This window comes from Labrus bergylta, chromosome 1 (assembly GCF_963930695.1).
Source record: "Labrus bergylta chromosome 1, fLabBer1.1, whole genome shotgun sequence".
In the NCBI taxonomy this organism is placed as follows: domain Eukaryota; kingdom Metazoa; phylum Chordata; class Actinopteri; order Labriformes; family Labridae; genus Labrus; species Labrus bergylta.
Window position 1 is genome coordinate 16,123,193 of NC_089195.1, and position 19,445 is coordinate 16,142,637.

Here is a 19,445-nt window from a genome sequence, read left to right on the forward strand (position 1 = left end):
TAAATCAAACGTTAAATAATGGGAAAAATACAGATCCAAACTAATTTATTAATAACATCATCACCAATGCTGTGGCTGTTGCACCGTTGGTAGGGTCGGTCGTCTCATAAGGTTGTGGGTTCGATCCCCAACTCCTGCAGTAACATGTCCGATGTGTCCTTGGGCAAGACACTTAACCCCAAGTTGCTCCCGCTGCTTCGTTGGCGATTTATGAATGGGTATGAATGGGATTAGTTACTTCTGATGTTGACTTTACATAGAAACCTCTACCATCAGTGTCTGAATGTGTAGTTGTGACATGAGGTATAAAAGCGCTTTGAGCAGTCAGAAGACTAGGAAAGCGTTATACAAGCTCAAGTGCATTTACCTAAAACAATCTAACACTGTATGCCCTCGGATACCTGTTTTTAAATATCGTTGCCTTCCTAAAATAAGTCTTTCTTTGGGCAGGTCTGACATTTTTTGCTCACCCATTTTTCCTTTATGGCGCCTGCATAAGCTACAGTTGGTTACCCAATATTTTCTCCTCAATCTAGAGAGAAAATGGTTTCTTCCACCGTAGCCCACCTGCTCATGAATATGCTTTAGAATCAGAGCAGATACATAGTCATCTTTGGATAGGACAACTGGGTGTTTTGTCTCCTCAGGTATGGCTGCCTTACTTAGTCTCCCTCCAACTCTAAGCAATCCATTGTCCAGAATGGGGTCCAGTTTGTATATGGTGCTGCTCTTTTTTACTTCATGTTTGCCAGATGTCAATGTGGCAATTTCATTGTAGAACCTTTCCTTTTTGGGTGAAGCCGATTACGGATGCTTCAGCTTCCAAAAGTTCTTCAGGAGTCAATCTCTGTCTTCCTAATGATGTTTGCATTCCTGTGTTAACTTTTCCTTTTTTACTGATCTCCATTAGAGTCTTCCTTATTTTAAGGATCCATGCAACGGCTCTTTTCAACCTGTTTGAGTCCGAAAAGAAGGTTAGATGTTGTAGAGTCGCATTCTGTGTGTCCTCCACAATCACTGCACGATTTATAATTCCCTTTTTATTCCAGGGTCATCTGAAGCAATGTTAGGAACCCAACTCTTAGTCGGCTACATTTCCTCTTCTTCCCACAGAAATTCAGGGCCATCAATCCATCTTTTAGTTGTCAACAGCTGATTTGTCTTCATTCCTCTTGAGGCTTCATCTGCAGGGTTTTGAGTGGTGTGAACATGTCGCCACTGTGTTACATCGGTTGCTCCTTGAATAGTGGATATTCTATTTGCCACAAAGGTTTGAAATCTTTTGTCTTCATTTCTGATTTACTTTAAAAATGATGTGCTATCCGTCATGAACCATGATTTTTCAAGTGGGAGCTGTATTTCTGCTCGAAGCATGATGTCCACTCGAACAGCAAGAACTGCTGCAGTGAGTTCTAAGTGAGGAATTGTCACTTGTTTAAGTGGTGTCACTCTGGCTTTGCCTAAGATGAAAGAGCCATGAACACTGTTGCTGTTGTTCTGCATCCTGAAATATGTCACATATGCCATATTCATTTTCACTAGCGTCGGAAAAGTGATGCAACTGGCAACAAAGGAGCTTTCCAAAATCCGTTGGCTTAAAACATCTATCCACCTTGAATGCTTGCACTCCTTCCAGGTCTGTCAACCATTTTGTCCACTGTTGTTGGAGAGTTAAGGGGATTGGATCATCCCACCCATAACTCTTCCTGCACAGATCCTGTAAAATAAGTTTGGCTGGAAGAGTGAGCGATGCGAGAAAGCCCAAAGGATCAAAAACTGAACTGACCACAGATAGAATGCCACGTCTAGTAATTGGCCATTCCTCGAGTGACATCTTGAATTTGAAAGTGTCTGTCTCGACACACCATTGCAGGCCAAGGGCTCTTTCAACTGTTAGTCGGTCTTTGGCCAGATCCAAATCCTGCAGATTCTTTGATCTTTCCTTTTTGGGTATGGATTGTAATACTTCACGATTGTTGCTTTTCCATTTAGTCAAGCGGAAGCCTCCTTTTTGACACAGAGTTGTCAGATCCTTTACCATTTTGGCAGCTTCCTCCTCAGACTGCAAGCTCTTAAGACAAATGTCATGTAAAAGTTGTTCTTTACTGTGTCAATGACTTCAGCAGGGAAGCTACTTTGATTGTCTTCTGCCGTTCTTCTAAGTGCGTAACAAGCACAGTTGGGTGAAGACACTGCACCAAACAGATGCACAGTCATTCTGTACTCCACAAGTTCTTGCCTTACATCCCCTTCAGGCCAATCACAAGAACCGAAGGAAATCTCTTTCCGTTTCGTCACTCTGACTTGATGAAACATGGCTTGAACATCAGTCATTAATGCCACAGGTTCTTGTCTGAATCGTGAAAGAACTCCTAACAAAGAACTGGTGAGGTAAGGACCTTGCAGAAGTTGACTGTTGAGAGATTTCCCTTTGAACTCGGCTCCACAGTAAAATACCACACAAAGTGTTCCTTTCTTTGGATGACACACTCCATGATGTGGAATATACCATACACTTCCATCAGATCTTTCCATTTCATTTTCTGGCACAAGTTCAGCATATCCTTTACTGATGACATCATTCATAAAGTTGGTATATTCCTGATGAAAAGCCTCATTTTTGTATGCTATGGATTTATTGTTTGGAAGGGACACATACTCAGTTTTCAAAGGAAGTTTTAAGTTGTAGTGTCCATCTTGAAGTATGGCTGAATGTTCCATGATTTTCATGAACTTCTCATCTCCTTTTTGTCATCTGACGCCTTTTCATTAAATTCATGATTGTACTGACAAGCCAGCATTTTTTCCAGGATTTCCACAGAGATCCTGTTTACAGTATCAGCGGGGTGGCCAGTCTCACATTGCTCGTCACTGCACCCATGCAAGGGACCATTGACAACCCATCCTAATTGGGTCTTAATGGCATAGGGTCCATTTTCAACACTGTTTATAACTTCCGAGGGTTCCAGCAATTTGGGCGCATTGGTACCAATCAAAACGTCCACTTCAGATTTAATGAGATGGACATGAACACCATTAAGATATGGCCACTTAACCAAATCCTCTTCCTTGACAATGTAATGTGTGCTAACAGGCATACTCTTTTGTGTGTAGATTTCTGGAAGATCATAGGAAATTGAGCCATTCAGACTTGCAATCTCCAGACCTTCCAACACGTAACTGGGAACTGATTATTTTGAGCCCATGGTTTGAAGGCTGATGTGAGTTTTCCTTCCATTTAGTTTAAGCTTTTTCACAAGTGTTTCAGAACAAAAGGTGGCTGTGCTACCCGGATCCAAAAAAGCATATGTCTGTATGATCACGTTTCCCTTTTTTGACTTTATCTGTACAGGCAGAATGGATAGAATCCCCTCACTGCTACTTTAACCGGCCCCTGTATGATCACATGATTGCAAAGAAACTATACTACTCACTGATGTTTCTTTTTGCTGTGCTGAGTTTGTGTAGTCAGCTTTAGCTTTTTGTTTAATGTGAAGAAGAGTAGGATGGTTCTGGCAGAAGATTTTGCAAGAAAGGCGCTTATCTCAGTCCTTGCTCAAATGTCCAGGGTGGAGGCATCCAAAACAGATTCCTTTCTCTCTTAGAAAGTTTATCTTGTTCCTATGGGTTTTCCTGTCCATTTGGGGGCACTTATCCAGTGTGTGACCTTGAGCACAGCATATACAGATGCTGCATTGTTTTGTAGATGGACACATTTACTGTTGAAAAGGTATATTGTCTGGATTCCTGAGAAGATGATGTTTCAATAGCAGTAATAGTTGTTGCAAAACTGTTGCCTTTGAAGTTTGGCCTGGCTTGGGATTTCATTCTGTTAAGGTTTTTACTTCCTGTGCAGTGTTGTGTTCTGAATGTTTCCAAACAAAGGGTAAGACAATATTTCATCTGATGTTCGATGAACTTGACAATATCCATGAATTGAGCTCTGTGATTACATTTTTCCAATATGTCACATGCAGAGCTTCTCCATTTTTCTCTAAGTTTTAACGGAAGTTTGAGAATTATTGTTTTCATATTTGCAGGCATATCCAGTTCTCTCATGTAGGTCCTCCATTGCTTTTCAACATTCTCGTAAAAACAGTGCGTACGCTTGCAAAGATTTCACATCCTCCTGTTTCACTTTAGGCCATTTTAGTACTTTTTCCATGTATGCTGCAGTGATAATGTGTTCACTCCCAAAGTGCTCGTGTAACAGGTGCCTGGCTGCAGAATATCCTCTGTCTGGAGCCATGCTGGCAGCTACGAACTAAGTCTCTTGGCTGACCTCTTGTATACTTATCCAGGTTATATAAGCAGTCCCCTTTGTTGTTTGTGTGATGTTCCACACAATGTTCAAAAGCCCTGATGAAAGTGTTATACTGCAGAGGATCAGCATCAAAATATGGAATTTCTCTTGGTGGCAGTAAATTCAAAGTTTGCTGCTTTATTAGAAGTGAGGTGATTTCATTTTGTTTTTCCAGTATATTGTACAAAGCTGGTGTGTTGTGATTTGCGCTGAGACAGTATCCGTTTTGCCTTTGTTTGTGGTCCTTGAATGACTTTTTCTGCTTGATTTTGTGCTTGAAACTTTGGTTCCAATATTTGAAATGCTGTCACTCTGATTTATTTCACTCTCAACTCTTTCCTCGTTTCTATCAGATCCTGAAATTGCTTTAGACATCCATCTTTTCACATCGGCAGCAAATTCATTGAAACTCAACATTCTTGCTTTAAACCATATTTCGTTTTTTTTCTACATTTCATCGGGAGGTAGAAATTGCACGAGAGTTTCGTGGGTTTTGCCTTGTCATATAGAGTTTTGTATTTGTCCAATGTACAGTGAACCTCAGTTTGATATGATTTGTCTTGCATTAAGTTTTGTATTGTCTCTTTAAACTCTGATGCCTTGTTTAGTTTTGCTTTCCGTGTCTTCTGAAGTTTGTCCAGTTTGTCCAGTAATGCTTTTTGAGTTAATTCCACTGAACGTTTTGGGATCACATGTGTTTCTGTGACACATTAACAAGTAATGCAATTACAGTTAAGAATAAAACACAGAGTTCATGATCTGTCACAGGGTAAAATAATTGATTGTGGATAAAAACATTGCATAGTCACAAGAAGTTACATAGAGTGATTCAAAAGTTTAAATAAGTTAAAATGCTTAAATATCAATTTTATGTTAAAATAAAAGGTTAAAGATGCTAAAAAAAATGTTTAATAGTTTTCCTCATTACACTAAAAGTAGAGGGCATACACAACCATAAGGAAAATGCCATGACACAAAACAAACACATAATTTGGCTCCAACAATCTTAACGAAATTAAATACGCTACATCAGTTTGCCTTGAAGCACTTCTTACTACTTCTACACGGTTGTGTGGCAGGTCCGCTCCTGGCCACAGGGGGCGCTGTGCTTCTGTATTCATATTTTGTGCTTGTCAAATACAGTCACATGACAGCTTCCTGTAGCCTTATCAACAAAGACTACTCGCCTTCAGGATAACTTTTCTCCGTTGTTCCTGTGCGGTGTAAACAGGTCGGGATGTGTCTCAGATAACACCGCTGTGCGTTAACATCGCTCCTTGTTGTTTTAGGACAGAGACGAAGCACAGAGCGGAAGTTTAAAGATGTCGGCCGCCGTGGACTTCCACTCTCAGATCGCCTCCATCATGGAGGTGCTGGCTAACGCGGCCGTGGCGGAGATCTGTAAGGTGGTAGACGACGGCTACGCGGTGGTTCACCTGGAGATGACCCGCAGCCAGAAGGAGAGCGAGTTCCTGCGGAGGAAGATCAAACTGCTGGAGCTGCAGGTCGCCCGGTACCGAGCCGAGAGGGTGAAGGCGGCGGAGGGATCTGTGAACAGCCGCTTCCATGGGGTCCGCCTCTTCAGCCGGCAGAGCAGAGACTCAGCGGCCGGTAAGAAGCCCCGACACCCGGCTGTTACTCACAGTTAAACACCGGTCAGAAAACTGTTCAGAAAGCTTCTAATATACAACAGTTTAATATAGCTAACAATGTACAAGTTCAACATAATCCAAGAGGGCTTTCACCAGAACATAGTGCCACAACATGTGCTAAACTCTGTCTTATTAATAATCTATGACGGAGTGTAAGAGCTACATTAAAGGACAACAAATCAGATAATAAAGAGGTTATACTACAAGAATTAGTGTACAAGAGGAAAAAGTTGTACTTTCTGAATAATATGTATCCAATATTAGTAGATAAAATATGTAATTTACAATTCTAATATTGTTTAATAACATACTGACTTTATTCCCTCAAAAAAGTTATCATGTCTTATTTTTGTTGTCCATATAATCCGTCAAAACAGTCTTCATTCCTCTGAAGTCACAAAATTTATCGGATAACTGTTAAAAAAAAAAAAAGGATAAAGGGACTTTTAACGGGGTTTTAACGCCGAACATTGGCCCCGCCCACTGTGTTTATGTCATATGTCATATTATGTCAACAAAATTTACATATAACAAAGTTTACATATAACATTGTTGAAATAAATTTAGTTAAATATTTTAATCTAATTTGTGTTCAAAATATATCCTGAGTGAAAAGTTTGTGTATTCCAGTGTTTCCTGCAGCACTTTACAACATACACCCTCTGCCTTAAATATCGTTGTTGAAAAACAACCCGACATTGACAACTAAAATCCTCCTGCGTCTCTATGTGAGGTCCAACAGCAGCTCCAGATGGATCAGACCCCCACGGTTCAGGCCGCACGTAATCAACAGAAACAACCGTTTTCTCTGTTTAGTCTCACGTGTCAGTCTGTATCTACCATGCAGGTGTCAACTGGTGGTAACGGTTACAATCAGACATTTATCGTAACAGCCTGCTGTAGTCTGTAGCTGCAAACTACAAAAAACAATCTCTTTTACAGAGAGCTGTGTTCACTCCTAAAAATAATAGTTACTACTGGATGTTACTGTTGCCCCTGTGATCAGGGTGGCTGATGATCAGAGGGGCAACACAGCTCAGAGAGATGAGGTTGGGACGAGCTGATTATTTTGCTGGCTTGGTGAGCTATGTGGGCGAGTTTAGCTTTGTGTTAGGTAGTGAGGGACTTGTCCGAAGATTCAATGAATGAGCAGTTAACCTGAGCGATATTGACCAGGGGCCTGTTTGAAAGAACTGAGCTCTGAGTTGATTTACTCTAAGATGGGAAACTGAGTTTTCGGTTCCTGATCAGCAGATTTCAATTAGTTAAATCAACTCTGAGTAGGTCCACTCGGTGTTCAGTGCGTGCACCACGACGATAAAAAGCCAACATGAATGGAGCCCCGATTCTACGATTCACCATGGCAACAGGTGTAAAAAATAGATCCTCCTCCTCGAAATATAGCCTATCTTCATGAGGACATACGAAGAAAACAGCTGCTCGTGTCAGCGCATAATGAAGTCTATTAATTTGATACCTAGAGAAACTCGGGGTTCACTGAAAAAAACCTGGTCCCAACCAGGTTAGGTTCACAGACTCAGTTACCATAGTAACTGACTCAGAGCTAAAGTAACCTCTCCCTCTGGAACGGGCTGGAGTTACCCCTCTTTCTGGGGTTTGAGTGACCTCCTCTTCTGAAACGGAACACCCAGAGTTTCCCTCATTTCAGGGTTAACTGACTCAGAGTTTACATAAAACCTTCTTTCAGAAACGGGCCCCTGAACTCATATCTTGATATTGTTTAGCTGAATTGTGATACTCAACTGGATTAAGTGGGCCAAACACCAAGTGTGTTTTACTAAAAGTCGGCTGCACAATATCAACATGTACATGAAAAAGGACATAAATTACCTGTTTGGGAAAAAAAGTTTCTAAATGTTTGGAGCTCCTGTTTGGTTTTGTTAAAGGAGAGATATGTAATTCTGACACCTAGCGTTTAAAATGGGTACTGCACTCTTAAATTCAAAACGTTGGAGAGAGCCGTCACCCCCCGCCCCCTCCTCCCTAGAGTCGATATGTGCGTCGGTCGCCATATCGTGGACACTGAAGCTTCAGTGTTTAGCCAGCTCTGCATCAGTCTTGCAACATTTCTCCTCAGTAACCTCTCTCCATTTTTCAAAAGCATCCCCAATATGTTTTCTAGTTTTGCCACGTCTCTGCTCGTGGAGCTTATTAGTAAGGTCATTTTATGATTTAATTCAGTAGATATCTTAAATATTGCTCTTTTAAAATGTCTTCATAACTTGTTTTCACAAAGATCTCACAGCACAGACGTTCATCAGCCATGATCAGACACTCACAGGTGGTTCATGTAAGTGTTGTTAATGTGTTTCTCCTCCTCTGGTTACCCATCAGGCCCCTCTCTGCAGGGCAGGACTAGGTTTTTGAATCGGGGTCCAGCAGCCCAGCAGTCTCTGCAGAAGACCCCCCCTATAATCCTGGACCAGGACCCTGATCAGGAGGTCGTCACCACCACTAAAACTGAGGTGATTATAGCAGAGCGCACAGACAGAAAACAAAGGTCTATGGCTCCAATAACACATACTGAAGTGCTGCCTACTACATACTTAAACAGTGCATACTGCATACTAGCCTGACGGTAAGTATGCCATTAGCAACAAACTCAACTAAAGGTCACGTGATGTACTTCCGGTCTGAGCTACGTTGGATAAGCTCGTGCAGTTATCTGAAAGACAGCCTTCCACATGTCCGTCATGAGTAACAGTCCATCAGAAACACGGACCTGATCCTTCAGGCTTCGACTTCGGTTGTGCCTTTTGTAATTTGTGTTTTGATGTTTTGCGTTTGTGTTGTGGCTTTTTCAAATTGTTTTGCCTGACGTCTCCCAGCCACTTATTATTAATATTTCACCCAAACAACATCTGTTTAGTGTTTAACCTTCAGATCTCTAGACTCATGTCTTGAAATATATCTGAGCGTGTTTTATATCTTCAAACTATTTACAGTATAAACTCTGTAAAAGGAGCCTTCACTCTACCTACTTTGTCCACAGGGGGCGCCATAGTCCACACAAACTGAAAATCCTAACTAAATAAAAAATGAAATGTTTGATAATGATGCTTTTTGGTGGAAAAACTTCAAGAGGGAAGTCATGTATTGACTGCCTAACCTTACCTACTCTAAAAAAAATTGTTTAAGCAATTAAAGCGATATTTGAATATTTTTTTCCTAATTCAGTCCATGACTGGATTGCATAATTTAATATTTTAAACAACCTGGATTCAAGATTTAATCCTGTTGAGCATAAAGTAAGGCAATGATGTGTTGAATAAGTGTCCAAAGTGAGGTTGGAAAAACTGTCTCTGCTTTTTATATAAAAAAGAAAACAGAGTTTAAAAAAACCTTCAAATGTCTGAAAGTGAAAATTGAAATAATTCTTATTTATCCATGTAAACAATAAGCTGCAGGTTTAATAAAGATTTATAATTTGAAAACAGCAGACATGATGAATTTGTGCTCTGATCAGATCAGGTCGTGATCCGTTTGTGTCTCAGTCTGCAGAGCCTGAGGAGGAGGAGGAGCTGCTCATAGTGAAGGTGGAGGAAACCACTGAGACCGCCACCGCCCACCAGGAGGCGTCATCGAACCCCTGCATCAACAGAGGAGACATCGACCCCCCCACATCGCTCCCCACCACCTCAAAGGACGGCGGAAGACAGCTCAGTGAAATGGAGGTCAGTGGATCTGACGTCGTCACCTTTGTTGTCAGCAGGACACCTGAGACTGACCGCAGAGACCCCGCCCACTGCTCACTGATCACAGGAAGTGAAGTAAGAGCAGGGGGCGCTGAAGTGACGGCTTCCTGTGATGGTGTAAGAGACGGCAGGAGGGAGAAGGCGTTGTCTCTGTTAGAGGTGATAGTGATTGATGGAGGGGGGGAGGGGTCAGATGAGACTCAGAGAGGGAGTGACAGACATGAACAAAAATCTGCCATGATGCAGCGTGCTGGGCAGGTCAAAAGGTCAGTCCTTCCTCCCAGTGACCCCATTGGACCGTCCAGAGGAGGCTCTGCCTCCAGCATTAGCCTCTCCAGTAACCCCCCAGGTGTTTCTCTGACCCGCCCAGCGAGCCTCCACAGACCTGCCCCCAGAGGCCTCCACCTGGCCTTCTACCACGCAGCCACAATGGAGCGTCCGTACGGCTGCACCCGCTGCACAAAGCGCTTCTTCCTGGAGTCGGACCTGCAGAAGCATGCGGCGCGGCACACCCGGGAGAAACCATACGCCTGCTCGCTGTGCGGGAAGAGCTTCGTGTGTCAGAGCCAGCTGGACATTCACCACAACGTTCACACGGGGGAAAGACCGTTCAGCTGCTCCGTCTGCAGCCGCCGCTTTTCCCACCCCAGCAACCTGAAGAGGCACCAGAAGATCCAGCACTGACCCCGGACCAGGACTCCACAGCCCAGATCACCAAAGAGGAAGAGGAGCCGACACAGCACGGACCGATTTACTGCATACTCCAGGCACTTAATTTCCTATCCGAGAAATGGAAAGAGGGACAGAGAAACAAAATTCAAATATTTATCACGTTTGTTTCAAAGTCAAATATTCAATTATACTCCAAAATCATCAGTATTTTTCCATATGGGTTTTTACATTAAAATCTGATACTTTAATGATTGATTGTACCAAAAAGAAACAAATCTAAAAAAAAAAAAAATTATAATTATAATCCTCAGTCATGTTTTAACCATAAGTTTTTTATAATCATAGTTTAAATCACACTTAATCCATTAGAATCACCCTCCACGGTTCAGGGCCGCACATGATCCATGGATGGATGAAAAAAAAATGTATAAACATGGTGTGGCCTTCAATAAATACTACCGCTGTATCTCCGTGCAGATGAGAAGAAGGCAGCGTTTAAATGGAGCCATATAGACCCGCTGTTGAATAGGAAGACATTTTAGTATTTCGCTGACTTTCACACATAAAACATTGATATTTCACTGTGTGGTTACTTTGTTTCAAACGCTGCTTCTTCTTTCCTCTGCTCCCTCTCACTCCGTCTGCCATAATGCAGGTATCAGCTATTGGCTCCGTGTGACAACAATCAGGTGCTTCATGTTAGTAACATTACAGCCTGCTGTAGTCTATTGCTGTAAACGTAGCCACACTCTGTTACAGAGGGCTGTGTTGGGTACAAAATCTGAAGCTAAAGATCCTTTATGCATGCACAATGTTTTTTTTGACTCGCACAGCGCACTGAAGTGCAGCCTGTGCATGCACAAACCATGCAGGCAGGATGGGGCAGGTCTGCCACAAACATAGAAAACTGCAGAACGTCATTATATTAAATATTTTATGCAGACACTGTTAATCAGGACAGACGTAGAGTGACAGTAGATGTGGATAAAGAGCTTGGGGGGGTGACCAATCAGCAACCTCCTGTGTTGAAAAATGTGGAAAAAAGACAGTTCTATGAGTGTCCACTTGAGGCTCTCTCCTGCACTGAGTCACTCCCCACTCAGCTCATGTTACGATGAATTCATTTTATAACTCCTTTTTTTTATTTCATCAAGCTTAAGAGTTTTGTACATTTGCATAATTAAGGGCGTGGCTGAGTTTACCAACAGCTGAGTGTGTTGTAGCTGCTTGTTAGGGGGAATAAGCCCCATCTCAGTTCCACCTCTTTGTTTATACGTTTTCTGATTGTTGGATGGAGACAGCATTTTCAATATGGCCACCGCTATCCTTGGGCTTCAGAAGTCTTCCTCAGAAACTGTTTTAGGTGTAACCTAAGTGATGAGGGCTGGAGCTCCTTGATATCAATACTAGGCATGAGGCGTGGTAGTTAAAGGGAGCGAGATGATACAAGAATGTAGCCTCTGTAGACTGAGATAAACCAAAATACTATAAATATACACTCATCTGCAACTTAATTAGGAACACCTTGCCAGTACTGGGTTGGACCCCCTTTTCCCTTCAGAATTGCCTTAATTCTTTGTGGCATAGATTCAACAAGGTGCTAGAAACATTTTGAGATTTTGGTCCATATTAACATGATAGCATCACACAGTTGCTGCAGATTTGTTGGCGGCATATCCATGAGACGAATCTCCTGTTCCACATCCAAAAAGTGCTCTATTGGACGGAGATCTGCTGACTGTGGAGTCCATTTGAGTACAGTGAACTCATTGCCATGTTCAGGAAACCAATTTGATATGATATTAGCTTTCTATCAGAAGATTTGCTACACTGTGATCATCAGGGTTTGACATGGTCAGCAACAATGTTCAGGTAGGCTGTAGCGGATGCTCAATTAGTACACAGGGACCTCGGTTGTAAGGAGGGGTTATTTGAGGTACTGTTTCCTTTTTACCAACTCAAACCAGTCTGGCCATTCTCCTTTGACCTCTGACATCAATGAGGCATATTCGCTCGGAGAACTGACGATCACTGGATATTTTCTCTTTTTCAGACCATTCTCTGTAAACCCTTGAGATGGTTGTGTGTGAAAAATCCTAGTAGATTAGCAGTTGCTGAAATACTCAGACTAGCCCGTCTGGCACCAACAATCATGCCACATTTAAGTCACTTAAATCAACTTTCTTCCCCATTCTGATGCTCGGTTAGAACTTAAGAAGATCGTCTTGACCATATCTACAATCCTGAATACATTGAGATGCTGTCATGTGATAGGCTGATTAGATGTTTGTAATAACAAGCAGTTGAACACCGTACCTAAAAAAGTGACCGGTGAGCGTATATGTTGAATAAAAAGATAGTGATAGAAAAACCGTCAAGTCAGTCTGATACAAACATCAATGATATATCGAGATAAACCCTAATCAAAGCCAAATTAAGATGATATGTTTTGAATTTCTGCTCCACAGTTAGGGGATGTCAAATGTAGAAGCTTCCTTACCAGAATAGTTGTAGGAGAAGTTTAGTAACAAAGGCAGTAGAACATCTGTTAGTTTGTGACTGAATAAAAAGTGAAGTCAATGATAAAGGAGGTGTTTGGCAGATTGTTGTGCCATGTCTGTAAAATAAATTTTACCCTCATAAACTGTTTCTACTTATGCACTCCTGAAACTTTTAAGAAAAGTTCAGGCAGACTGTCACTTAAAGGTAAACTCCCGCACGCTGTCTAACTTGCAAACATTTATTGGAAATGTTTCTGCTGCATTTACTCATCAACTTAATTATTATTTTTACGCAGAAATAAACTTAGGGGGCTGGCAGAAAAAATCAAGGTAAAGACAGGCTTAAAAGTTTTGCTGTTTGCTTTCACACATGCAGCTCAACCTTGACATTTCAGGAAGTTTTCAGGAGTTTTGTGCAGGTGTTTAAAAGGACAAACGTTACAGAAAAACCTCCAAAAGACATGAGAAGAATCAGAGCTGCTGTCCCATTCATGTGTACTTTGTATTCATAGAAACTCGACTTTTTCACTTCATTCTTTACAACTTTATATTCTAGTCTTTATTCACATGAATCATTGAACTGAAGAGAACAAGTTTGAGAGGATGCTCCATCTCTGCACAACCTGCAGTGACTCTCTGAATGAACCAAAGTGCATCGTTTGTGTAACAGACTCCTGCTGAGGATCTTTTGTATCATTAAATTATTAAATATTTTTGAAAATTTCCATCAGCTTGTTTATGTTTTTGTCAATGTATTTGTATATGTACAAAACAACATTAGAATACATCACAGATTTTTTTTAACTAGCAGGGTGTCTGAGCTACTTAAGTGTCTTAAACCTGCAGTATTTTTGAAGTCCAGCAGGGGGCGACTCCACCCGTTGTACAAAGCAGTCTGATTATATAGAAGTCTATGATCAGATGTTCCTACTTGTCAGTTGATTTATTCCCTCAGTAAACATTTTCCCAATGAGTTTATGTTCTCTCTCTAGTTTCAAGTCTTCTTCAATACAGCATGATGTTCATTTTGTAAATAATGGTCCCATTTAGAATCAAAGAGACCAGGAAAAGGGGAGGAGTTAGCACGGGGCTACCTGGGAATGACAAGTCGGTACCATGGGAAACATTAAGTCTTGTTCGTTGTTTGGTTATATAAGTCGGAAAATATTTAGCATCCAGATTATCATAACAGTAACTTGTAAATAAGATAACCAACCTAATGTCTCCAAAAACCCTCTTAAGGAAAATGAAAAGTAAAAACATGTCATTTGCACACGGAGTCTGCAGTAGAGATTGAATTGAGCTTTCTTATTGCTACCACCCCTTCCTTTGACCTTTCCTGATAAAAGGTCAAAGGTCCCTCAGGTGGGTACAGTCCACAGCAGATCAGATTGTTGCGTCAGTTTGAAGCTGACACTTGTGGTTATTGAAAGTTCAATGACTCTTGTGTGAGTGTTTCTCTCACGGCTCTTCCTCTACTCTGATAATCCGGTGCACACAGTGCTTTAGGAGTCTCATTTTGTCACCACAGCCATCAATCAAAACGATATACTCCTTTATATAGGATCACATAACTAAATAAACTAAACTAAACTAAACTAAACAGAACAATCAAAATCAACTTGGAAATCAGTCTGCATGATAACAACTAAAGCCCCGTTTCCAGCCAAGCGGTCCGATTCAGTTATGTTCAGTACGGTACCCATTTATTGGCACCATCAAAAGTTTGGAATGGTACCATAATAAGGAATCCGTACCATCCTACTTTTTTGGTACCCATCTGTTGGGGTGCCAAGAGTACGGATCCGACCCTAAAGGGTTCTTTGTTTACTGTGTCCCGTTCTTGAACGTTTAACTTAATTAATAGCGGACTACACTGTGTTGGGCTGCTATGATGTCATACTATTGCATAGCTGGCGCAGCTATATCCATCTGGCTTACACTCCACTTACCAAATAAGGGTACGTTTGGCTGTGGAAACACAAGGAAGTTACTGTACCGAACTGTTCCAAACTATACTGAACCAAACCCGACTGCTTGGTGGAAACGGGGTTTAACTATAAAGACAGAATCCATGTTTGAAAAAAATTAGTTTGAAATCTATTTTTAACTTTTATAGTTTGACCCTCATATCTGTTAAGATGGAGGAGGCGGAGCCTATGACCTATGCTGCAGCCAGTTGGCGGAGCTCAAAAGGCAAATGTTTGGGCTTCACTTTTTGTGAGTTGTGAGATCAGCCATCTTCTTTTATACAGTCTGTGAAGAAAAACAGTAGACACACATCAAGTGGTAAAGTCACTGTGACCACGCCCACTTAAAATTATAGAGTCATTGTTATCACCATCACTATTAACCCTTTATGGTCTGTAGAAGTAAAAATCAGCATGTACATACAGTGTAAGAGCAGCTGTAGGAGTTCAAACTCCCGGATGAAATATTCTCTCGTAGAAGGAGAAACATCTGAGACCATGTGAAATCTTGATTAACTTCTATTAAACATCCTCTTTATGATGTTTAACATGTAAACAAATATCTATACTCAGTGTTTTTTAATATGCCAATAAATCATGTTTTCAAACTGTTTGATTTTATTGTGAAGCTGAAGTGATCGTCACTGTCAAAGCTGCAGTGTAAAGCAGTTTTGAAAATGTGGGATCATACTGAGCATATACATCTGAAACATAACCCCAGTGACTGCAACAATAATGAAACCCATCATGTGAGAGCACACGGTAACTGTGTGTCCTCTAAACATCTCCCTTCTCTTTCAGGCCCAGAGACGTCCGACACACCTGAGCAGCCCTCTGAGCGAGCAGGAAGAGAAGAAGGAGGTGACAGGTATTTGTCCGTCTATCTGTGACATCATATCCTGTAGTGGACCATTGAAACATTTTAACCTGCATTGATAGCTTCATACAGCAGCAGTGATGGTTTATTATTCTATAATTATAGTTTTAACATCAACATGTGTCAAGATCAGTTTAATCTTTTCCTTCAGATGTTCTGAAATGCCTCAAATTAAAATATGAAAATGCTTAAAATATCAGTCTACCTTAGTGAAGTGACACACTGGAAAAAACACTTCAATTTTACTGTCAGATTCCAAGGGATCGGTTGAATTTCCATCTGAGATGGGCACTCCGGAGCTTATAGCGCCCTCTCTAGTCAATGCTCTTGTTTCCACTGCAGGCAATGCAGCCCGTCTGTCTCAAGCACATGCAGACTGTCTGTAGCAGCCCTCGACCAAGACAACATATAAGGAAGCGTGGAGTTCGACCGATGCAATTTATTTATTTCGTTTCGAGCACCATGAAACTAGAAAAACCAAAAACAAAAAAAAGCCAAAATTAACATTCAGAAAAGAGCTACTTTAAACAAACACAAACAATAACATCCACATCACAACAGGCCCGATTCAAACACCCAACGCATTACATTAAACACTTACAACAATATTGCACAATCCCTTATAGTAGCGAACCTCAATTCATTCATAAATCATTCAATTAACACCTTCCCAAATTACGCACATACCTCGCTCCGCTTCCCAAGGGTGCAAACTTTCATCTTTGGACACAGCGATCTCCATAAACCTTCAAACCTTCATGCTTAATGGTAAACCATAAAACCTTGTTTTAGTATCGCGTTTGGAGAAAACAAACAATTGACCATTACAAACAAATTAGCCGTGCACATACCGTAACTCTGCTCAAGCCCCCCTGCCTGCTCGCCGTGAGTGACGAGCCGAGTGTGACGCGTGCGCTAAAACGTGTAATTCATGTTCCGGGGTGGAGCAACAACAAACAACCCAAATAGGCTCCTTTGGCCACTTACACTGTCCATGAGCCTGCTGCAAGCATGGATCAAGCTGAACAGAGCAGATCAACCCGGACAGCAAGTCAGACAAGGGATGCACAGAGCATCTGGTCAATTTCAAAATAAAACAATATACAGACTTCCTATCAGATATCCCTTCACTTTATCAACATTATGCCAAAATAGGCGGTGACTGAACGCTGCACACACAGACCTATGGAGTCCACCGGTTACAGTAGTCCCTGACTCAGTGTTTAAAAGGCCTCTTAAGATACATCTAAAGTTAAAACCAACACTGGGTGACTGAGATGTTTAAGTCCTCAGTCAGCCCTGTATTAAAAACAGATGTGAATCTGTAGTGGACATCACTGCATGGGCTCAGAAACCCTTCCAAAAACCATTGTTTATGAGCACAGTCCTTTGCTGCTTTCACTAATGTAAGCTGAAACTCAGCTTTCAAAGAAGAAACCTATATAAACCAGGTCCAGACCACCGTCCCCTTTTCTTGGCCAGAGGTCATTTAAGATGGTCTGAGGTGAAGTGGAAAACTGTCCTGTCTGACAAGTCCAAATTTGACTTTCTGTGTGGAAACAGTGGACGCCGTGTCTTCTGGGCTTAAGAGGAGAGGGATCATCAGGCATTCTTATCTGAGCTCAGTTGAAAGCCAGCATCCGTGATGGTATGGAGGTGCATATGCTCATACTGTGTGGCATGGGTAACCTGCACATTTGTGAAGGAAACATTAATGCCGAACCATAAATACAGGTTTATGAGCAACTTGCAAAAAACTGCAAAATAGGCAACTTCTTTTCCAGGATAGGCCTTGTTCATTTCATCAAGACAATGCCAAACCACATTCTGCACGTATTACAACAGCATGGCTCCGCAGTAGAAGTTACAGTGACTATTTTCAGGGACGGATGAATTCACTTGTCTGCTGTACTAAGTTAAGTAGCAGAATTTTGTTGGAAGTCTTTGAAATACCAAAAAATATCATCACACTTAAGAAGATGGAGCCAGCAAATGATTGGCATTCCTGTTTCGTACCTGTGCTCTCATGAGGTGACTCCCCAGAGAAAAAAAGCCCAACCCGATCACTGCTCTACTGGCCGGAGAGCAAGCAGTCTGGAGGATCAGAGCAGCCTTCTTGTTCCTCATACACAGTGGTCTCTGCAGCAGGAAGTTCATTCAGCCTCACAGGCAAAGTGAGGTCAATCCCAGAGCCTGACATCATTGTGATTGACTCAGGACAGGATGGCTGTGGTGGTCTGATACCTGGAGCGTGTAGAAGGGATGGAGTGGAGGGTGGAGGGTTTAACCAGGTCTCAGAACCCCTCCCTGCTGTGTCTGTCTTCAGGGGAATCCACTTGGGACATCTCTGCCCACACCACCTCCCCTGTTACCATGGATAAAGTAAACCTCTCGCAGCAGAACTCTTGGTCAGGAGTCCAGCAAATGGACCACTTCTCTGACCAGAACTTGGTCTACCAGTCAATCAACACTCAGAACCAGAATTCCTTGTCCCAGCAGCCCAGCCTCCCCTTCACCTGCTCCATCTGCTCACGCCGGTTTTCCCACCACTGTAAGCTCCGCATCCACGAGCGTGCCCACACCGGAGAGAAGCCACACAAGTGCCCTCAGTGCGACAAGAGGTTTGGACAGATGTGCAGCCTGAAGCGGCACCAGATGGTCCACACAGGGGAGAGACCATTCCCCTGCCCCCACTGCGGGAAGGCGTTTGCCACTTCCACTAACCTGAAGGTCCACCAGAGCGTCCACACCGGAGAGAGACGCTTCAACTGCTCCAAGTGTGGCAAGAACTTCTCCTTCCTCAGTAACCTTATCCGACACCAGGCGTTGCATCGCAACAAGTGAAAGTGGTTCTTTGCTCATTGCCAGTACTCAGGATGTAAACAGTCACCTCTCCAGCAACCAGACCCAACTTCCATTCTTTGGTCCATACTGGGACTTGAACTGGCAACCATCTGGTTCCTAACCCAAGTCTCTTTAGAATGAGCTACTGCAGCCACTGGTCTTTAAGCCCTCTTGTCTCAAAATGTCCCCAAAAATCTTTAAAAAAAAAACACAAAATACTGGCAAGCAACACAGCCACAACCAATAAATGTGCCATGTAAGATTTATAGTTGGGGTACAAAAATGTAAGCATTGACAGCAGTCAGTAGTCTGAAGAGAGTGAGGTGGAAAGGGGTGGGGGGCATTAATGCTTGAGACCCCTGAGTGCAGAAACAGCTGATGATGTGTATCAGTGTGTCAGGTGTGAGAGAAACACGCAGCTCTGAAGTGAAACCTTATAAGTGAAAAATACTAAGACCTTTTATGTCCTGGTTCGCTTTTCATACCTCTGCTCTCATCAGGTGACCAACAAAGGACTGCCCCCCTGCTGCTTGACTGGCAGGAGAGCAGACAGATTGGAGACACGGAGTGGCCATCTTGTACACAGTACAAGATGGCACCAGATGCTTCACAGTGGGGAGAGACCGTTCCCCTGCCCCCACTGCGAGAAGACGTTCTCCAACTCCACCAGCCTGAGGGTCCACCAGAGCGTCCACACTGGAGAGAGACACTTCCACTGCTCCAAGTGTGGCAAGAACTTCTCCTTCCTCAGCAACCTCATCTGACACCAGGCGCTGCACCGCAACAAGTGACACAAAGAAACAGAGATACAGGAACACAACATTATAGAGACACCAAGAAACGGAGACAAAGACAAATGTATAAAAAGACATTAAGATAGACCAACAAATATTTTAACAGTACAAATAAT

The 19,445-nt window shown here is 42.3% G+C and overlaps 1 protein-coding gene and 1 long non-coding RNA gene across 2 annotated transcripts; one reads left to right on the forward strand and one right to left on the reverse strand.

Annotated features, from left to right (window-relative positions):
• Nucleotides 1-5,457: 5,457 nt before the first annotated feature.
• LOC110001357 (uncharacterized) lies at nt 5,458-19,177 on the forward strand. Its single transcript, XM_065960612.1, has 5 exons — nt 5,458-5,914; nt 8,311-8,441; nt 9,471-10,352; nt 15,616-15,682; nt 17,949-19,177. Exons 1-5 carry the CDS (start codon nt 5,626-5,628, stop codon nt 18,533-18,535), a joined length of 1,956 nt encoding a protein of 651 aa, XP_065816684.1. The 5' UTR covers nt 5,458-5,625; the 3' UTR covers nt 18,536-19,177.
• LOC110001354 (uncharacterized) lies at nt 15,460-16,581 on the reverse strand. The gene is made up of 3 exons (XR_002278765.3): nt 16,543-16,581; nt 16,379-16,452; nt 15,460-16,159 (listed from the first exon to the last, which is right to left on the reverse strand). It is a non-coding gene; the product is annotated as an uncharacterized lncRNA (long non-coding RNA).
• Nucleotides 19,178-19,445: the final 268 nt, after the last annotated feature.